The sequence below is a fragment of the Myotis myotis genome, unplaced genomic scaffold (assembly GCF_014108235.1).
Source record: "Myotis myotis isolate mMyoMyo1 unplaced genomic scaffold, mMyoMyo1.p scaffold_m19_p_4, whole genome shotgun sequence".
NCBI classification, from domain to species: Eukaryota; Metazoa; Chordata; class Mammalia; order Chiroptera; family Vespertilionidae; genus Myotis; species Myotis myotis.
The window spans coordinates 45,733,627-45,753,093 of NW_023416346.1; the positions used below are offsets into that span (position 1 = coordinate 45,733,627).

A 19,467-nucleotide genomic window follows, 5' to 3' on the forward strand; every position below is an offset into this window, starting at 1 on the left:
ATCAGGATTATCGAATTTGGAGGACTTGGCATAATCTTAATGGTTTGAAACTTATTGTATAAATTAATCAAATGTGCTAGCTAGAAGGGACTCAAGAAATTACTTTGTTCAACCTCCCACTCAATGTAAGAATCCCCACTACATTATCCTTTAAAGAGAGCCTTCTATCCTCTCTAGGGGTGGAGAATTCACTATTTTGCAAGATAGCTACTCTTATTGATGGCTATGTCTTATTGTTTTAAAAAAATCTTCCTCATTGGAACATTTTCCTGCTGTAACTTTCATCCATAGTTTTTCTGCCTTCTTGAGCAACACAAAATTAATCTTTTCCTTTTGTCATTTAAGAATCCTTCCAAATAGTTTAAGGCCATTATTATGTACTTTCTAAATCATTAGTTCTCAAGCTTTAATGTGTAACAGAATTGCCTAGGGAGCGTGTTAAAAATGTAGATTTCCTGGTCCCATACCCAAAGATTGATTCAATAGGTCAGGAATGGAACTCAGGAATCTGAAATTGTAATAAGCAACCCAGATAGCTCATGGATTGCGTGCCAAGAAACAATGCCTAGGAAAAAATATTTTTAAATTTTCCCAATTAATGGTGTCCAAAAGACTTGATCTTCAAAGTCACTGGATATTCGTGTTTATTCTCTTCAAGTGTAGCCCCTGTGCTGGATTCAAATATTCAAAAGTATTCAGACTAATAAAAAGTAGAGTGAAGATATTATCTTCTTTAACATGCTTCTATTGAAATTGTACATAGTTGTTGACAACAAATTTTAGTAGATGTGTCACATTATTGAGTGTGGTTTCGTTAACTAAAACCTGTTAGGGCAGGGATGAATTACAGGGAATGGATGAGCCAAATGTCACAGATAAGAAAGAAAAAGACGGAATGGGATGAGATGATAGTAGATGATGCCATATCCTGAAGAGGGGTAGCAGTATATAGTATTTCCACCAAAGGTGGCACACAGACTTCTCAATAATTCCAGTTCCCCTCTTCCATAGCCCATGAAATTTCTCACTGCCAGCCATTTGTGAGAGCTGCTGCTCACTGTCACCTACTGATCCTTTCTCTGAAGTCAAAGCAAATTAACAATCTGCTTTGCCCCTGATTAGAAAGATGGTAGATCTGCTTAATCCACAATAAGAATCAGCATTCTGTAATCAGCCCTGCCCCACCAGAAGGAGTTGGAACCTTGGCCCACTTCTTTGGAAACATTCTTGATGTCTAACAGACTACTGAGGGTACCTTGGCATATTTGTGGAAGATGATCTAAAACTCTAAAAATAGCTGTGAGCACAATTCTCCCACATGCATACAATTTGAATAGGTTTGGCAAGATGCTTTTAAACTATAAAAGTGTCATAGAATGTTATGAATTGGCTTTACATGCTTCAATGCACCCGGTGTACAGATTAGCACTTTCTGTTATGATACCCAGGCTCTGCGCCCTCTGCTCTAAACAGCAGGAAAACTTTATGAGCCATAAAACCTTTCTTGGTTTTGGCCTTAGGGCAGTAAGCAGTGAAATTTAGTTGCTCACAAGGCTGGACTCTGTGGCTCCCACAAATCAGGGAAGGGGGGGGCAGTCACATTGAATGAAATTAGTTGTTAGTGTCTTCAGATGGAACTGTAAGTCTGAGAAGGGACCCAGGGTTGCAAATCACAAATGTAGAACATGGCAGCTTTGGGCTGAATGCAAGGATGGAAAGACAATCCCCAACTATGATGTGGAGAGAATGGAGTTTAGAATGTGATTCTGAGAAAAAAGGATCTTTATATTGCAGATGTTAGGATTAAAGTATTTCAATTTTCACGCACATAAATGTGTGCCTCAAAGGGGTTGGGACCAGACTCTATAAAGTGGTACTCAGGAGCCAAATATAAGGTGGTGAACATGAGGCTAATATGGTGTTCACCTTTGTATTCCTCTAACCATGGAACAAAATATGTTTTCATGTAATTATACACCCACTTTTAATACTGGGAAAGGATAGCCCCCTTACCCCAAGAAGTGGCCCAGGGGGAGACAGGCTTCTTGAAGGGAAAGAAGCACAAAAGGGACTTACTGCACACTCAGGATAAAGGTAATATTATCAGTGCTGGGACCTTTGAGCACCACAGGAGGAAACATGAGTGTGGTGGGATTGGCTCCAGGCACACAAGCGAAGGGCAAGAGGGTTGGATGCGAAGCCACAAAGCTACTTGGGTTCTTCCCTCTCGTTTGTCTTTTTCTGCTTCTGCAGCGTGATCTCCAGGTCCCTCTGCTTGCAGGTAGCAGCAGAAAGCCAGCCACGTTAGCACATCCCTTACCTGAGCTGCTCTGCTTTTTCATAGTCTTCTGTTGGGTGACCTTGTGCTGGTTATCACAAGTAATGGCCACAGAAGTGGCGCAGAAACAAAACATTTAAAAAATATATATGTTTATTGATTTCAGAGAGGAAGGGGGAGGAAGAGAGAGAACTATCAATGATGAGAGAGAATCATTGATTGGCTGCCTCCTGCACGCCCCGCACGGGAGATTGAGCCCGCAACCCAGGCATGTACCCTGACTGGGAATTGAACTGTGACCTCCTGGTTTATAGGTCAATGTTGAACCACTGAGCCATGCTGGCTGGGCCAAAATACTTTTGAGTATCTACTGTCTACCAGAACACTGATATAAATTTGACACAGTCCCTGCCTTTTAGGAATTCATATCTTCTACCTTACACCCGTTAGAGTGGCCATTATCAATAAGACAAGCAATAGCAAGTGTTGGAGAAGTTGTGGAAAAAAGGGAACCCTTTTTCACTGCTGTTAAGAATGTAGACTGGTACAACCACTAAGGAAAGCAGTCTGGCGATTCCTCAAAAAATTAAGAATAGAGCTACAGTATGACCCAGCAATCCCACTCCTGGGTATATACCCGAATACTCAAAATCATGTATTTGCAAAGATACATGCAGCCCTATATTCATTGCAACATTATTCATGGTGGCCAAGACATGAAACAACCAAAGTGTCCTGCGATAGAGGACTGGACAAAGAATATGTGGTACATATACACAATGGAATACTACTCAGCCATAAGAAAGGATGAAATAGTGCCATTTGCAACAACATGGATGGACCTTGAGAACATTATACTAAGTGAAATAAGTTAGACAGAAAAAGCTAAGAGCCATATTATTTCACTCAGATGTGGGATATAAAACCGAAAGTTATGAACACAAAGAGCAGTGTGATGGCTGCCAGAGGGAAGGGGGTAAGGGGAGAAGGAGGTGCTAATATAAGGTGACAGGAAAAGATTTGACTTTGGGTGGTGGGTACATGATGTAATATACAGATCTTGTAACATAGAAACCCACACATGAAACCTATATGTTCATGTTGAGCAATGTCACCCCAATCGATTTAATAAATAAAATAAATTCATATCTTAGTGAGAGGAAACAAGACAAAAAGGTGATAATATTGTAAAATTAATATGATAGTGATGAGCACAGAGGGTTTTGAGAACAAAGTGAACTGGAGGGAAGCCAACTGAAGATGAGCTAAAGGAAGGCTTTTTGAAAAAGTGATGCCTACACTGAATCCCAAAGGATGAGTAGTAGTTACCCAGACTGTTTGAGGAGGTCAATTCTGTCAAGAGGAACAGCATGGTATGTGGCAGGAAATGTAAGTAATTCTGTATGGCAGACTAGAGCATGAAGTATGAAGCAAGTAAGTGGTGAGAGATGAGACTAGAGAAATAGGCAGGAACCAAACCCTGAAAGGTCCTATACGCCTTGCTAAGGCAGCTGAACTTTCTTCTGTAGGCAATAGGGAAGTTGGTAAGTGACCATTTTTGATAAATCATGGTGGCAGCATGGAGGGTAGAAAAGACCAGATACAAAACCAGCATAAAGACTACTCAGGAGGCTGTAATAGTCCAAGAGAGAGATGACTAGGGTCTGAACAAAGGGGATGCATTGGAAATGGCAGGAAGGGGATGAAATTGAGTTTGTGACCATTGAGGAAGAATTTTGTTATTGTCGTTGTTTTGTTTTGATCCAAGACTGACTTTGACCTTGAGGTCAAAGTGGTTGGCAGTAGAAAGAGGGTAATGGGATGGTGTGATGAGGCATCATAAAGCTTATTTTAGATCAGACATTTGTTGAAAATGATCTTTTAAAAATACTCTTTTCTGCTCAGCTTGCAGGAGTAACCATTTGTTGGAGATTGCTTGCTTAGCTTGTTGAGCGTTAATAACTCATGTGGTTTAGTCTGCTCTAGGCAATTGTGCAGTGAGAATAAAGCAAGTTAGGGTCAGAATGAGGAAGAAGAGCTCTGCCAGCTGTCTCCTTTTCCTCTCTCCAAAAGCACAAATACCCTCTAAGCAATCCCACTAAAAAAGAAGCTTTCTGTTCCAGAAATCTGTTTATTTTGCAAAGGAACAGTCCAGAAGACCATATGAACTATAATTGATGATAATATTTAGTTCAGTAAGCACAAGAACAGGAAGAAGAAATAACTAGAATAAATGTTAAATTATTAGGGCCTAATACAGGGAATTAAGCTTTTTAACATTACAGATTGATATATCCATGTAAAAATGAATCTTGTGTAAAAAGAAAATCAGGATAAATGGTATATCAGATTATGAAATAAGGTTATGATAGAACACAATTATACAAAGCACATCCATGAAACTGAATTCAGAATTCTTAATACTGAATAAATTAATCAGGAAGAATTAGATGATATATTATGCTTGAATAAGAATAGAGAAGAGATCTCAGGCTTAGATTACATAAATGTAACTGCAATTATTCTTAAATATGGATGTGAAAGGAGACTTAAATGTTAAATTAGCACTAGATGTCAATCAAATGTCAAGGAAATAAGGAATAAAACTAGCAATGTGAGGGAAATAAATGTCTAATCTGTTTCCAAGTCCTGCTGAGTCCTCCTATGAAATCTTTCTTAAACCCTTGGCTGGTTTGGTTCAGTGGATAGAGTGTCAGCCTGCGGACTGAAGGGTTCCAGGTTCAATTCCAGTCAAGGGCACAGGCCAGGTTGTGGGCTCCATCCCAGTAGGGAGCATACAGAAGGCAGCCAATCAATGATTCTCTGTCATCATTGATGTTTCTATCTCTCCCTTCCTCTCTGAAATAAATAAAAATATATTTTAAAAAATCTTTCTTAAATTTGTCTCCTAAACATTTGCAGTACCTCCATCTTAGTCTACCATAACAGTTTATTCCCCCACCCCGTCGCAGATTCCCCCAGCTTAAACTCAAAGAACATAATGACACCAGATCCTTTTTGAGAAATTTGTTTAATGAATCCAATCGAATCACCTCTTTCTGACTTCAAGACCATCCATAACCCAGTGCCATCTTACCTATACAAGCTTATTTTCCATTCCCCCTAACAGACCACATTTGCTCTGGTTAGGCCATGCTGAATACTATCTCCAAAGCACTACATGCTCATCTCTGTCTTTGCCCCTTCTTAAGTTATCATATCCTTTCTGCTCTGTCTGTGCCATTAGCCTTCAAGGCTCAGATTGAGTTCCAACCCATCCAAAAGATTTTTCTTTAACTCTCTTACTTCTCTGATTTCCCAATACAATTGTAAATGGAATAACACACTCTGTAGATAATTAAATTATTTTGTAAGTATTTATTAAATGGAAGTCTTGTTTCTTCAAATACGTTGTAAACCCATTGAAGGGATATAATTCAATATTACCTCAATTATTTCAATGGGTCTAGCCCTGTGGTCGGCAAACTGCGGCTCGTGAGCCACATGCAGCTCTTTGGCCCCTTGAGTGGGGCTCTTCCTAAGCCTTAGGAGTACCCTAATTAAGTTAATAACAATGTACCTACCTATATAGTTTAAGTTTAAAAAATTTGGCTCTCAAAAGAAATTTCAGTCATACTGTTGATATTTGGCTCTGTTGACTAATGAGTTTGCTGACCACTGGTAGACCATTTTATTCTAACATTTTGACCCATTTTGATAGAGGAGATATTTGGACCTAAGGACATGTTGAATTCTTGTTTGTATGTACAAACATTTGATTCAGAATTACATTTCACTGACTATTTTTATTGAGAAAGCATATTAAGAGTGAATTCAACTGACCCAATTTAATCTTCAAAGCAATTTCCTAGTAAATGCTATGGAAACATTTAAATGTTTTTTGTATTAATGTTTATTTTACTGAAATTTTAATCATAAACTAACTTTTCCATGTTCATCTTACAATGAATATCACATTTTTATAGAGGTATAAGTAACATATAATAAACTTCAAACATTGAAAGTATACAATGTGATAAATTTTGGCATATGTATACACCCATGCAACCATCACCACAATTAAGATAGTGAATATACCCATCAGCCCCCAACCCTAACTTTAACCTTAACCCTAACCCTCTTTCAATGTTTCCACTGCCATATGCCCCCCAGAAAAGCACTAGTCTGCTTTCTGTTTGTATAGATTAGTTTGCATTTTTAAGAGTTTTACGTGAATGAAATCATATATTATGTACTCTTTTTTTCTGGCTTTTTTCACTCAATGTATTTATTTTGAAATTCATTTACATTGTTATGTTGTATCAATAGTTCAATCCTTTTATTATTTAAAGGTACTACATTGTATGGACATAATACAGTGTTTCTTTGTCCATTCTCCTATTGATGGACACTTAGGTAGTTTCAGTTTTTAAATATTCATGGTTAAGTATTTGCATGTATATAAGTTGTCATTTCTTTTGAGTAAATACAGTAAGTCCTCACTTAACACTGTCAATAGGTTCTTGGAAATTGCCACTTTAAGCAAAATGAAGTATAAAGAAACCAATTTTACCATAGGGTAATTGATATAAATGAGAGTTAGGTTCCTACAGCATATTTCTGACCCTCAAAACATCACCAAATTTCTAAATAAAGACCCCAAACACTTTTAATATTAAACACTGAAATAAATGTGAGCTATACATACATTTAAGAAAAATTAACAAAAACAAGAATTACTTTCTAACCCGCTGGTTCCAGCTCAGAGTGATGGGTAGCTAGAACCTCTCCCAGTAGCTCAGGGTAAAAGGCAGGACCCACCTTAGACAGGATAACAGAGCACATCATACACACACATGGCAGATTATAGTTGTAGATCACGCAGGGAGAACAAAGGATAACATTTAACTGCAGCAGTGTTTGACTATATTCTGCACAGTGAGAAAACCTGAAGTCATTTTCAAGGTCCACCATTTCTTACTTCTTTTCCGTCGGGTCAAGTTTCTAAGCTTTCTAAATCTCCATTTTCCGGCTAATAATAAGAAAATAGGATTCCACTGAGTCTCCTATCTACCTACTCCAGGACTTCTGTGAAGATCAGATGAGATGAGGCATGGGAAAACACTTCACAGACATTTGGTTAAAGTGTAAAATGTTTCCACCTGGCTATAAAGCAAGTCGTGTTCCTGGGCTGAAGAAACTGCAAGGAGTCTAGTCACTAGAGCAGTGGTTCTCAACCTTGGCTGCACATTGCCTGGGAATCTTTTTAAAATCCTGATTTCTGGGCCTCATCCTCCGGAAGTTCTGTTTCTTTGTTATGGGGTGGGGCCACAACATTAGTAACAAAGAAACAGAATTTCTGGAGGATGATGCCCAGAAATCAGGATTTTAAAAAGATTCCCAGGTGATTCTAATGTGCAGCCAAGGTTGAGAACCACTGCACTAGAGAGAGGAAGCTGGGTGTTGCTACAGGACGTGACGTCATTACCCGGTACCCACAACCACCATTCCTGGGCTGGGTGCTGCATTTTGCTCCATGGCAGCATCGGCTGCGATTTGGTGGGGTGTCGATTCAGTGGGGTATTGCTTCAGTGGGGTGTTGCTTAGGGGTAGTGGCAGGGCCAGTGTCCCATTTGGGGGAAGCCAAGTGTTGCTTTGTCGGCACCAGGTCCACGCTGCTGTTTCTCTGTAAATGGCCAGTGAGCATCATGGCAGCTCCTGCGTTGAGTGTCTGCCCCCTGGTGGTCAGTGCACGTCATAGCGACCAGTTGGATGGGCAGAGGGACACTTAACATATTAGCCTTATATACCAGTATATATAGATTCCTTTCCTAATGTTTTCTTTTTTTAAATTTGATTTTATTTACTTATTTATTGCTAATCCTCATCTGAGGATATCTTTTCATTGACTTTTAGAGAGAGTGGAAGAAAGGGGAGAGATAGAGAAACACTGATGTGAGAGAGACACATTGATTGGTTGCCTCCTACATGGCAGGGGATCAAGCCTGCAACCGAGGTGCCCTTGACCAGAATCAAACCCAGGACCCTACTTTGGGCTGATGCTCTATAGACTGAGCCAATCTGGCTAGGGTCCTTTCCTAATATTTTCTCTAATGAATTTAGTTTCCTTCTCATCCCTCTTGATTCTGGAAGTTCTCAATTATTACTTGAATTGATTTTTGATCTAAGAAAGATGAGGTACAACATTCCTTTCTGACACCAGTGGGTTTAAATAATTGTATTTTACTTACTAATTCATTCAAGTGTCTGATTCTCAGTTTTGTTCATTCTGTGGGTCATGCATACGGCAAATGTAATTTCTTGCAACATATTCATTTTCATTAACCCGTGTGGCCACGAAGCAATTTTGACAAATTGTAATTGTTTCCTGTATTTCTTTTTCTGAAGTAGAGTCTATGACAGATAAACATTTGTGGAGATTTCACTAAGACAATTAGATTGTTGACAGATTGTTGAAATGGAAATGAATGTAAAACAGATGCATAGGATATTCAAATTAATTATAACTGAATATCTTCAAGCATTCTGATAATTTTGCTGGGTAATTTTACTGGCTATTAGTGAAAAGATTTCAGTAACTCTGGGGATGGTGGGGTGGCAGTGGCTTGCATAGTTAGGCTCAGGTTCTGAGAATGGACTCCTAAAATCCAAGATTGATTAGCTTCATATGACCAGTGTTATACCTTTAGAATTCCACCTAAAACCAAAACCTGTATTTCAAAAATGAACTTTAAGGTTGTTTCATGATCAAAGAGTTTTCCACCAGCTATACTTAACCTATTTTGGCGATCTTGGCACAACCTCAAAGAATGATGGAACAGAATGCGGAGAACTTTTCCAAGTTGTGTAAGGCGGCAGTTTGGCTGGGACCCCCACACACACTGAAAAGAGAGGTTTCCTTGAAAACATTTGAAAAGTCTTTTCTTATTTTGGAATTCTAAATTATGGCAACAATGCACATGGGCTCAAAACTCAGTGCACTTCTTCTGCGCTGAGATTCCTCCCCAAATGATCCCCAATCATTTAACCAGTCAACGATTCCTGAGGCACTTGTGGTAAGCGTTTCCATAAGGCGCCTGTCCTAAAAGCTGTTTCAATACATTCTGAAAGGAGCTCCTTTCACCCCATCTAATATATTTGCCTTTGTTTCGCAGGAAGAAAAAGGTGAAGCAACTTAGAGATTTGGGGACATACGGCCAAATGACCTACAGTTAAGCTGGTGTCGCTTCGCAAGATTTTGGTACCCAAAGCAACGGAACCGGGATTTAGCATCCTTCCTCTGATCACACATTTCTTAAAGCAAGCGTTCTTTCTGCACGTTTCAACATCTTCAGTTCCCTACCCAACACCTCCTCCAAGCCCGCCCCCCGGTTCCTTCCCACTCTACCTCGCCCCCCCACCCCGCCCCCAGCATGCGCATGCGTTCTAAGAACCCCCTACACTCACGGCAGAAGCTGAGAGTATTGTCGGGGGCTATTCTCTCTCCCAGGAACATGGCGGCGAGTCAGGGAGGTGGTGGTAACAGTGGGGGCGGCGGTGGTGGTGGAGGTGGAAGTAGCGGTGGTTGTGGCGCTGCCGGAGGAGGCGGTGGAGCCGGAGGGGGAGGCGGCGGCGGCGGGACCGTGGTGCTGCCCATCCCGGTACCGACTCTTTTCGGGCAGCCTTTCCCCAACGGGCCGCAGTGGAACCCGGGGAGCTTGCAGCCTCAACACACCGCGAGGAGCCTGGACCGGGCCCTGGAGGAGGCGGGCAACTCCGGCATCCTGAGCCTCAGTGGCAGGAAACTCCGAGACTTCCCGGGCAGCGGCTACGACCTGACGGACACCACCCAAGCAGGTGACAGGACGGGACTGTGGGGCGGCGAGGGAACGCGGGGCTAGGAGCGAGGAGGTGGGGAGAATGGGTGGCTGCGTGGCTGCGTTGTTGGACTCTGCTGGTCTGGGCGGGTGCACGGGGAGGCGATACTGACACAGTCGGAGCAGCTTGTGAATGTGGGGGGCAGAGAAGGGAATAGGGGAGGGGGGAGGAATGCTGCTTGAAGGATGTGTGAAACCGAGTGCTATGTGGGGGGTGAAAGAGCGTTATTGTAAAGCGAGTTTCCCTAGTAAGGGGTGGGGAGGGAGGTATTGACACCTTCCTTAATGCACTTCTTCCAACTCTCCTGGATGGTCCCATCTTTCCAGGAGTGGGGGAGAAGAGACAATACATAAAATCATAATCTATACATATTCCTTAAAGGCATACGTGCCTGCAAGAATGGTATATCCCTTTTCCTAGTACAGCAGCAGTATTGCCACGGTTTTTGTGTTCTTATTTTGTGTTTTGTTCGTCTTAGAATATGCTTGCCTTCTTGTCACGTATACCTTAAAGACCGACATTTTTCATTTTTCCTGGTGGTGAGAAGGTAATGGTGCTTAAATTAGTATTTGCTGCAAATTAAATCATTAATCACATGTCTAGTTACCAGGGGCAAGAATCCTTGTTTCATGTTAGCCTTAATTTTTATAGCAGAAATAGCCAAAAATTTTAAGGGCATTTTTGAGAAACAATGAACTCCATTCTTTATGGACTTGTGAGTTAATGGCTTATCGTTTTAGATGAAAAATTGGCTATTGTAATGTTCTTCATATACTTACTCTCTGGTACTCTTTGTTGTGGATTGCATTTTTTGTTATGAATGCACTCTCTTCCCCCTCTGCCTTATAAACCAATGCTGAATATTTTAGGTGTGTTTGGATGTAATGAAAGGGTTTTTTGCTTTTCATAATCTTTAAATTTGTTATTTATGTCTTTTTTCATCTGCTTTGCTGAAAGAGATCATGGACAAAATTACTTTAATAGTGTAGCAATTTTGCAACAATGTAGTAAGTAAATGCACCCATAATGAGAAGTAATAAATGGCTTCTTATTTTCATAACAAGATTTCAGTGTATTCAGTCTCTGGCTGTTAAATCAAAGTATGTGTTTGGAGAAAGGTGGGGAGAGGAGGACAACCTAAAACTGAATTATTCCACCCAATTATTCTTTTAGGAATTACCCTAAGAACTATAAATGTGTAATTGACCACTGATTCTGTATTTTGGAAAGCATGTTTGAGTATTTCCTCCTTCACTCCGAACAGATTTCCTAAACAGTATGTTCACATATTCATGAATACATTGGCAAGATATTATACTACTTGGTATGTTCTTCAAAGGCTTCAAGATAAATGGTTTCAAACTGTCATTATTGGGATATATTGTTTTTCTTTTATAACCTATAAATGATCTCTCTGTATGTATAAGTTTAAGCATCTTAGCTTGGCATTCAGGGCTTTCTTTTACTGTCTGGCTCCAATTTATTTTTTGCAACTTTACCTCCCCCAAAGCTCCTACATAGAACCCTCTGTTCCAACTAGGTTAACTCCCTGCCCCTCAAATATTTCTGCCTCATCTTTGTACAAGGTCATCCACATGCTTGGGATTTACTTCCTTTCTCCACCTATTTAATTTTGTTCAAGGCCCAGCTTTTCCAAGAAACTGTCTCCAACTCCCTTAGTACATAGCAGTCTCCTGTTTCTTTGAATTCTCATGGTATTTATTGTCTTTACCATTTACTTGCTAGTACTGGCTTTATTTTCTTTTTATGTTTGTATCTTGCTGTCTCTGAGGAGATGACGAGCTCTTTAAAGGTAGGGAGTAAGTCATATACTTGGTTAATGTTGTCATTATATATTGCTTATGTTGTACTTGATAATATTTTTCTTAAATATGAATATCGTGTGGTTATAATTGTTGGCTTTTAAGCCCTTCAGTTGGTTTTCTGAGGCAGGCATTAACAGAAACCAGAACCATATTTGTTCTTGGTAAAGCATTCATTTATCATGAACTTTATCAGGGTCTAGAGCAGTGGTTCTCAACCTTCCTAATGCCGCGACCCTTTAATACAGTTCCTCATGTTGTGGTGACCCCCAATTTCATTGTTACAAATTGAACATAATTAAAGCATAGTGATTAATCACAAAAACAATATGTAATTATATATGTGTTTTCTGATGGTCTTAGGCGACCCCTGTGAAAGGGTTGTTGGACCCCCCCAAAGGGGTCGCGACCCACAGGTTGAGAATCGCTAGTCTAGAGTAACACAGGACTTTTTGAGATAATTCTACTTCATTTTACTTTTTTTCCCAGGTGAATGTATGTTTCTTGTGGGAACACTTCAGAATTTAGACGAGAAATCTGTGAATGGCTCATTTGCCATCTTTTTGATAAAATTCAGCCATGAACTATTTAGGGGCAGTATTTTAGTGTGTAAGGAGATTAGTATGTGTTATATAGTGTTATATATAAATGAAAGGTGAAAGTAGGTATAGTGGAACTGAAGAAAAATAGAGCATGTTTGAGATTTTACATACATACGCACGCATATATATACACACAAACACATATGCATAGATGCATTGAATATCCTTTGTTTGATTAGCAGTTGTTTGTTGATATTGCTATAATTAAAATGACTCTCAGTGGGATAATGGTTCAGAACCAAACTGCTTAGAGTACCATATAATGGTTTATTGGATTGGGAAGAGCCTGGAAAAAGGAAAAATAGGAAGCTATTCTGTTAATGTAGGTGTGAGGTGGTGAGAATCTGGGTTAAAACAAAATTAGTTAAGAAGAGTACATTGATAAATTTTCAAAGGAAGCCGGGAAGGCTTTTTGCATTATTTTGCTGTTCCTTACATATACATAAGATGAAATAGGCCAGTGGTTCTCCACCTTGGCTGCACATTAAAACCACAAGGGAGTGTTTTTCTTAAACAAAACAAAACTATCCCTGGGCCCCACCCCAAACCAATTAAATCAGAATCTCTGGGGCCAAGAGACTTTTAGAAAAAGTCTTCCTAGTGCTTCTAATTTGCAATCAAATAACTCTAAATAGCTTACTTTTTAAGGCACTCAAGATACATTTATTGTTTGAATGACTGAGAACTGATTAAAGTTTACTGACAAACCTAAAGCCATTAGTTAAGAGGGTCAAAATCCAAAGTAGTAACTAAGTGTTTAAGAAGTTCTAAATATTCTTTTAAATTGACTTGTGTGAATCAGAGACTCATTTTTTAAAAATCATATGATGTCTGTAGTGAATAAAAACTTATCAGGAAGCTATAGTTTCTTCAGTTCCCACACATTACTCTGGTTTACATTTAATACTGTTTGGTAAATTTGCATTAAGAAAATAGTGCCCCCAAAATATGTAGCAGCAAAATCTTGTTTTCTCTATTAATAGTCTTGCTATGAGGGAAAATGGACAGTAGAAGCAGTTGGCAAAGTTGATCTTCTGTGTCTTTTTACCTCTCTACATTTCTGGTGCTTGTTTTCCTTCACCTGCCCTCTCCCTCCTGCTGCCTTTCTTGTTTCTTTTGCCCTCTTCAGCTTCACTCCGCTTCCTTTCCTGGGTTGGAACTCAAAGCCAACTAATTATTGCAGCCCTTCCAGGAGATTAACATTTAAAAGAAGAGTTTGCTAATTTACTTGAGTCTCGAATTGATGGTTTGTGCTTGTGACCTTTTTGAAAAGATCTGCCTGCCTGACACGTTTTGATTAAAATCATCACCCCTCTAAAGACATAAAAACAGGCGTCAGTAAGTTGATAACTCATTTTTGGAAAGTAGCTGACTCTTGTAATGTCCCATCTTTGATGACCTATAGGTAGGCTTGGCAAGACAAAGGGAAATTGCCTAGAACTTTTTCGTCTGTCTGGATACTGTGATAATCTGTTGGCTTTAAGAGAACTTGATAATGATTTTAGTGGCTACCCTAAGTCATATTTGACTTTGTCACCCATGCTGCAAATAAGTCTGAGCCTACTTGCAGCTGCTCCCTCTGCTTTTTCATACCTCTTTATATCCATAAACAATAGGTCTGTGAAACAGATTTATGAATTCTTACATACATCTGATTGTGCTGTGTCCTGATTAATCACATGTTTTCCTGTAAACCGAGAGTCAACTCTAGTATTTCCTACATGTGCTGGTTCACCTCTTCAACTGTGGGGCATGGTGCATTGTATCAGGTTGTAAAATGGAGCCAGATAAATTTTGCAGCATCTGATTTTTTTTTAAATGGACTATTATTTTTTTTTTAGAGAGGTTTTATGTTCACAGCAAGATTGAGCAGAAAGTACGAGTTTCTACACATGCATAGCTTTCCTCATTATCAAATCCCCCACCACATGGACACATTTGTTATAATTTATGAACCCACATTGACACATCATTATCACCCAAAGTTCCTGGTTTACATTAGGGCTCACTCTTGGTGTTGGACATTTTGTGGGTTTGAACAAATATATAATAACATGTATTGGCCATTAAGTGTTGTATGGAAGAGTTTAACTGCCCTCAAAACCCTCTGTGCTTTTCCTGTTTATCCCACCTCCACCCCTCCCCACCCCCCCAATTCCTGGCAATCACTTATCTTTTTATTTTGCAAGATTTGATTTTGTTACATAGGTGAAGGCCCTCTCAGTGCATTCAGTGGATTGAGTTTGTGATTTTGTGGCCTGATTCAAATATCTGTTTTGTTTTATGTAAGAAATGTCTCCCTGAAAAATTGAATGTGAAGCACATTTTTGACAATTGACTCACATTTTTAAAATATATTTTTATTGATTTTAGAGAAGAAGGGAGAGGAAGAGAGAGATAGAAACATCAGTGATGAGAGATAATCTCTGATCAGCTGCCTCCTGCACGCCCCCCACTGGGGGATCAAGCCCACAACCCGAGCATGTGCCTTGACTGGAATCGAACCTGGGACCCTTCCTGCGGGACCCAGTCTGCAGGCTGACGCTCTATCCACTGAGCCAAACTGGCGGATATTGACTCACATTTTAATTGCTCTATATTGACTTTGAGTTGCTGGACCTTGTAGTTATTTATTTTATTCAGTGATGAATTCTTCTATAGCATAAACAGTTACCTTTTTCTTCCTTTTGCAAGTTAAAAATGTTATCTTAAATTGGAGGGCACGTTTCTCATTAAAATAATAGCATTTATATGGCTCTTTATAAATTTTGAAGCAATTTCATATATATTATCCTATTGTATCCTAATAACCCTGTGAGTTTGGCAGAGTACAAAGTACTCCTTGTTGAGAGAAGTTAAGTGATTTACCCAAAGTTAAATGGCTAGGGTATGGCAGAGTGTGGGTCAGCAGCTAGATTTTTCCAACTCTAGCCTCACTATTCAAGTGTTATTTCCATTGTAACACATTTTCTCCTTATAGCAAAGCTATTATTAAACACTATGCTAATAAATAGCTTATTTTTTTTCTGAAAAAAATAAATGCTTGTTGAACTTCATAGGTTATATAGTTTTGTTTGTGTACATTATTTTTTGTTTTGTGTGAGGTGTTTGCATAGCTTGTCTTCATGTCTCTCTTTCTGATGATTTTAGAATAGACTCATTAAGCATTTGTCGAACTCCAACTTTGGAAACATGATTGTGGCCAATAGAAAAGAAAGACATGGTTTTTGTCCTTGGTGTTATAAAATTGTTGAATGTGTTCAGTTATATGTGTAACGATTAAAAAACAATTATGTAACAGTATTTAAGATTGTACACTTTTATAAAGTATACAATAAGTGATGTGGAACTGTGGCATAAGGCTTAATTTTATTGGGGGTTAAGTTAGTATGAGAAAGCTTCCTGTAAAGTTAGGTATTTCCTGACTCTTGAGGTAAACAATCAGTATGGGGTCAAGTTTTGATTAGGCCGGAGGGACAGTTGCAGAATTTCAGGGGAGAAGTTGCATGGTGGATACAGAGTTGACAATGACATTGTGCGTTGAGGGAAGATGTTAACTAAGGCTTGTTCTGTGTTTTCTCAATCACACTCAGAGGCTGAGAGGTGGGAACTGGTGGAGAGTTCAGTGTTAGAATGCAAGAGGAGGAGGGAGGACCTTCATTTGAGTACATGGGAAGCAAGGACCGGATGGGGAGCTGTTAGCCATGAAAGAGAGGAGTAACCTGACTTTTGCAAACATGAAGGTGAAGGTAGATGTCTGGGGACACTAATGCCTTACGTTTTAATCTTCAAGAAGTGAAGTGGTATCATCAGGGAAAGCAAGCTTGGTGAGCACAAGAAAGGTATAAAGTAGAGCAAAATGCTTTAAGGCGTCAGTATGGAGAATAAGTCACAGTTTAGAATTAGGCCTGTGTGGTAAGCAGCTAAATTAGTTGCTTTTGGAATATCTGAACTTATCATGTTTTCAGAAAAAAATTTTATATATTGTATTACAGGCATGAGAACCTAAGTGGTTGATTGGGATATTTCAGAATTGGGGTTATAGGAACACTTTTCTTAAAATTTAAATTTTTGATTTAGATTATTGGTAATATAAATAAGCATTTGTATATTCATTATCAGAAGCATAAAGGTGGGCAAAATCCAGAACCTTATTGACAGTGTAAGAGATAATGCTAGGGACACTTTTCACAAATACAAGCAATTGAGAACTTACAGCATATTGATCCTGGGAGGTGGTATTTGTTTAAGTTTTAAGATACACAGCGAAACTTTGCAAAAAGGCATATAACTCTCTCCAAGCCCATCCCAGTAGCCCACTTTAAGGGATGCTTAAACTGTGTGATGCCCATGCTCTTTCTACAGAGACTGTTTACCATCATGACCTAGAAAGGGAAATATTTTCATTTCTTTTTTCTCTACACTTTGAGTATATTTGGATATTTCTTGAAGCATTGTAATACTCTTAATCAGTTCTTGAAGCGTTTCCTTTGCTTCCCTTTTATAGAAAAAATAATAATCTTACACTCCAGGGAACCATTTAATGTAATTAAAGGAAACTGTACAAGTCAGTTTTAGAACAATTTAAGGTGTGTTTAGTCTTACCTTAAACTAGTGCACTCAGTCTGTTAAAGGTCAAATTTTAACTTTTAATATTTATATTTCTCCTGTTTCAAATAAAATATAAATCGATAGCATTCCACTTATAGAATACCAGTCAATGGACTGTAATGGGTAAGTTAAAGAATGGAAAATTAAAAAATGAAAATTTTTAAAGAAAAGTGTGGTTTTTTTCTAAATAGGGAAGTAAGTCCTTTCCTGTTTGCGGAAATTGTTGATTCTGTGTACTCTCTTATAATTTGTCACAGAGATTGTTGTCACTTTGTCTTTAAATTAATTACTTCAGTCTCAGTAGACCTTTATGTATAATATTAGGGACTCAAGGTGACAAGAGGCAGAAATAAAGTAACTGTGGCATAAACTTTTATTTAAACTCTGTGGAGTTTAAATTCTGGGACATTTGTGAATTTGGATTTCACTTAAAAAATGGCTTCATTAAATGATTATGTCCCTAAGAGATTTTAGAATGTGCAGTGTAGAATTTTTCCCCTCTTAAAATAGTAATTAGAATGTGTAAATTCTTAATACTTTGAGCTAATTGGTTGGGGATGTCAGTGTCAATGGGAAATCAATTACTTTTAAAGATATTTATAAATTAAAAATACTAAATTGACCATAGATAATTGTCTCTTTAAACTACTTTAATGAGTTTGTGAGAATAGATTTGTCCTATCTATTTTATGTATGTGGACAAGGTTGTAAAGTTGCTGCCTTTAAGGAATTATGATTTCATAGTGGTATAAAATAAGTATTCACATATCTATTATATAGGCTAAATTGCTGGTTCACAACCTGGGGAAGACTGGCCCCCAGGGAATGATATTGATTGTCACAACTTGGGGTTGCTGCTGACATCTAGTGGGTAGAGGCTAGGGATGCTACTAAGGCTCCAGCAGTGAACAGGACTTCCCCAAACCACAAAGACTTATCTGGTCCAAAATACCAATGATACCAAGATTAAGAAACGAAGTGCTAGTGTAAGATAAATGTCATAAATGAAAACAAAGTGCAATGCAGGTTCAAAGTGAGAGAGATGACATCTTGTATTGGTAGAGCTTCAGAAAGGGCTTTATAAAGGAGACGGAGGATGGGCCTTGAAGGAGAATCCGATTTTATAATTACTCATAAAGGGAGGAAACAAAATGAATATTGACATCCCAGAGTCTCCTCAAACTTAAAATATCAATAAAACAAAACAACTCTTGTTATTGAGCCCAGACCCCCTGGTCATCCAAACCAGAAACTTGGGAATGACTCTGGACTCTTCCCCTCTCTTACTGTCTTTACCTAGTTAGGAACTGAGGTCTGTGGTCATAGCTCTTTGAATAGCTTCCAGATCTGTTTCCTTCATGTCTATTCTCACCACCATTGTTGTTCAGGTCCTTCTCTCCTCACCATTAACTGGACTCATCAACAGCTATCCTGCATGATCTATCTGCCTCACTCATGGTCAAATCCAGTTAGTCCTTCACATTGTAGCCAGAGTACTCTTTCTAATATGCAAATCTGATTGTCACTTGTAACTACTAAAACACCTGGAGTGAGTAAGCCAGCTCCTTAACAATAAATGGCTTATTCCTTGTTTTGAACACTTAAAAAAGTGAAAACAAGCTAATACATAAACTATGCTTTATATAACTGGTGATTTTTATTTCTTTTTTAATTTTTCCCATTACAGTTTACATTCAATATTACTTTGTATTAGTTTCAGGTGTACTGTATAGTGGTTAGACAATCATATACTTTCAAAGTGACCCCCCTATATTTTCAGTACCTACTCGACACCATACATAGTTATTACAGTATTACCAACTATATTCCTATGCTGTGCTTTAGGTTCCCATGACTATTTTGTAACTACCAATTTGAGCTTCTTAATCCCTTCACCTTTTTCACCCAGTCCCCCAACCCCCTCTCATCTGGCAACCATCAGTCTGTTTCAATTTTGTTTGTTTTATTTTTTTTTCTTTAGATTCCACATATAAGTGAAATCATATGCTATTTGTCTTTCTCTGACTGACTTATTTTGAGACAAGCCAGTAAGCCAGGACAAGTGGAATAGGGAAACTGAGACAGATAGCTGCACACTGACATCAATTTGCAGCAGAAGCAGGAGGTCACCTCCCTACAAATAATATCTAGGTCTCAGTTGTATTTTAGCTCCAGACCCAGAAAAGCAGCGAAACCAGGTGGGCGACACCAGGACCAGCTGTGATGACTGACGACTCCCAGCCCTGACGCTGACCAATTAGTGAAGACCCGGAAG

The 19,467-nt window shown here is 38.9% G+C and overlaps 1 protein-coding gene across 3 annotated transcripts in view; it reads left to right on the forward strand.

The window, feature by feature from the left end:
- The first annotated feature begins 9,775 nt into the window (after positions 1-9,775).
- Positions 9,776-19,467, forward strand: part of LRCH2 (leucine rich repeats and calponin homology domain containing 2) — a 104,016-nt gene continuing 94,324 nt past the window's right edge. For all 3 annotated transcript variants that reach the window (XM_036306193.1, XM_036306192.1, XM_036306194.1), the window contains exon 1: positions 9,776-10,135. In XM_036306193.1, coding sequence (XP_036162086.1) covers positions 9,793-10,135 — 343 coding nt within the window. In that variant the 5' untranslated portion in view covers positions 9,776-9,792. The remainder of the gene's footprint in view (positions 10,136-19,467) is intronic.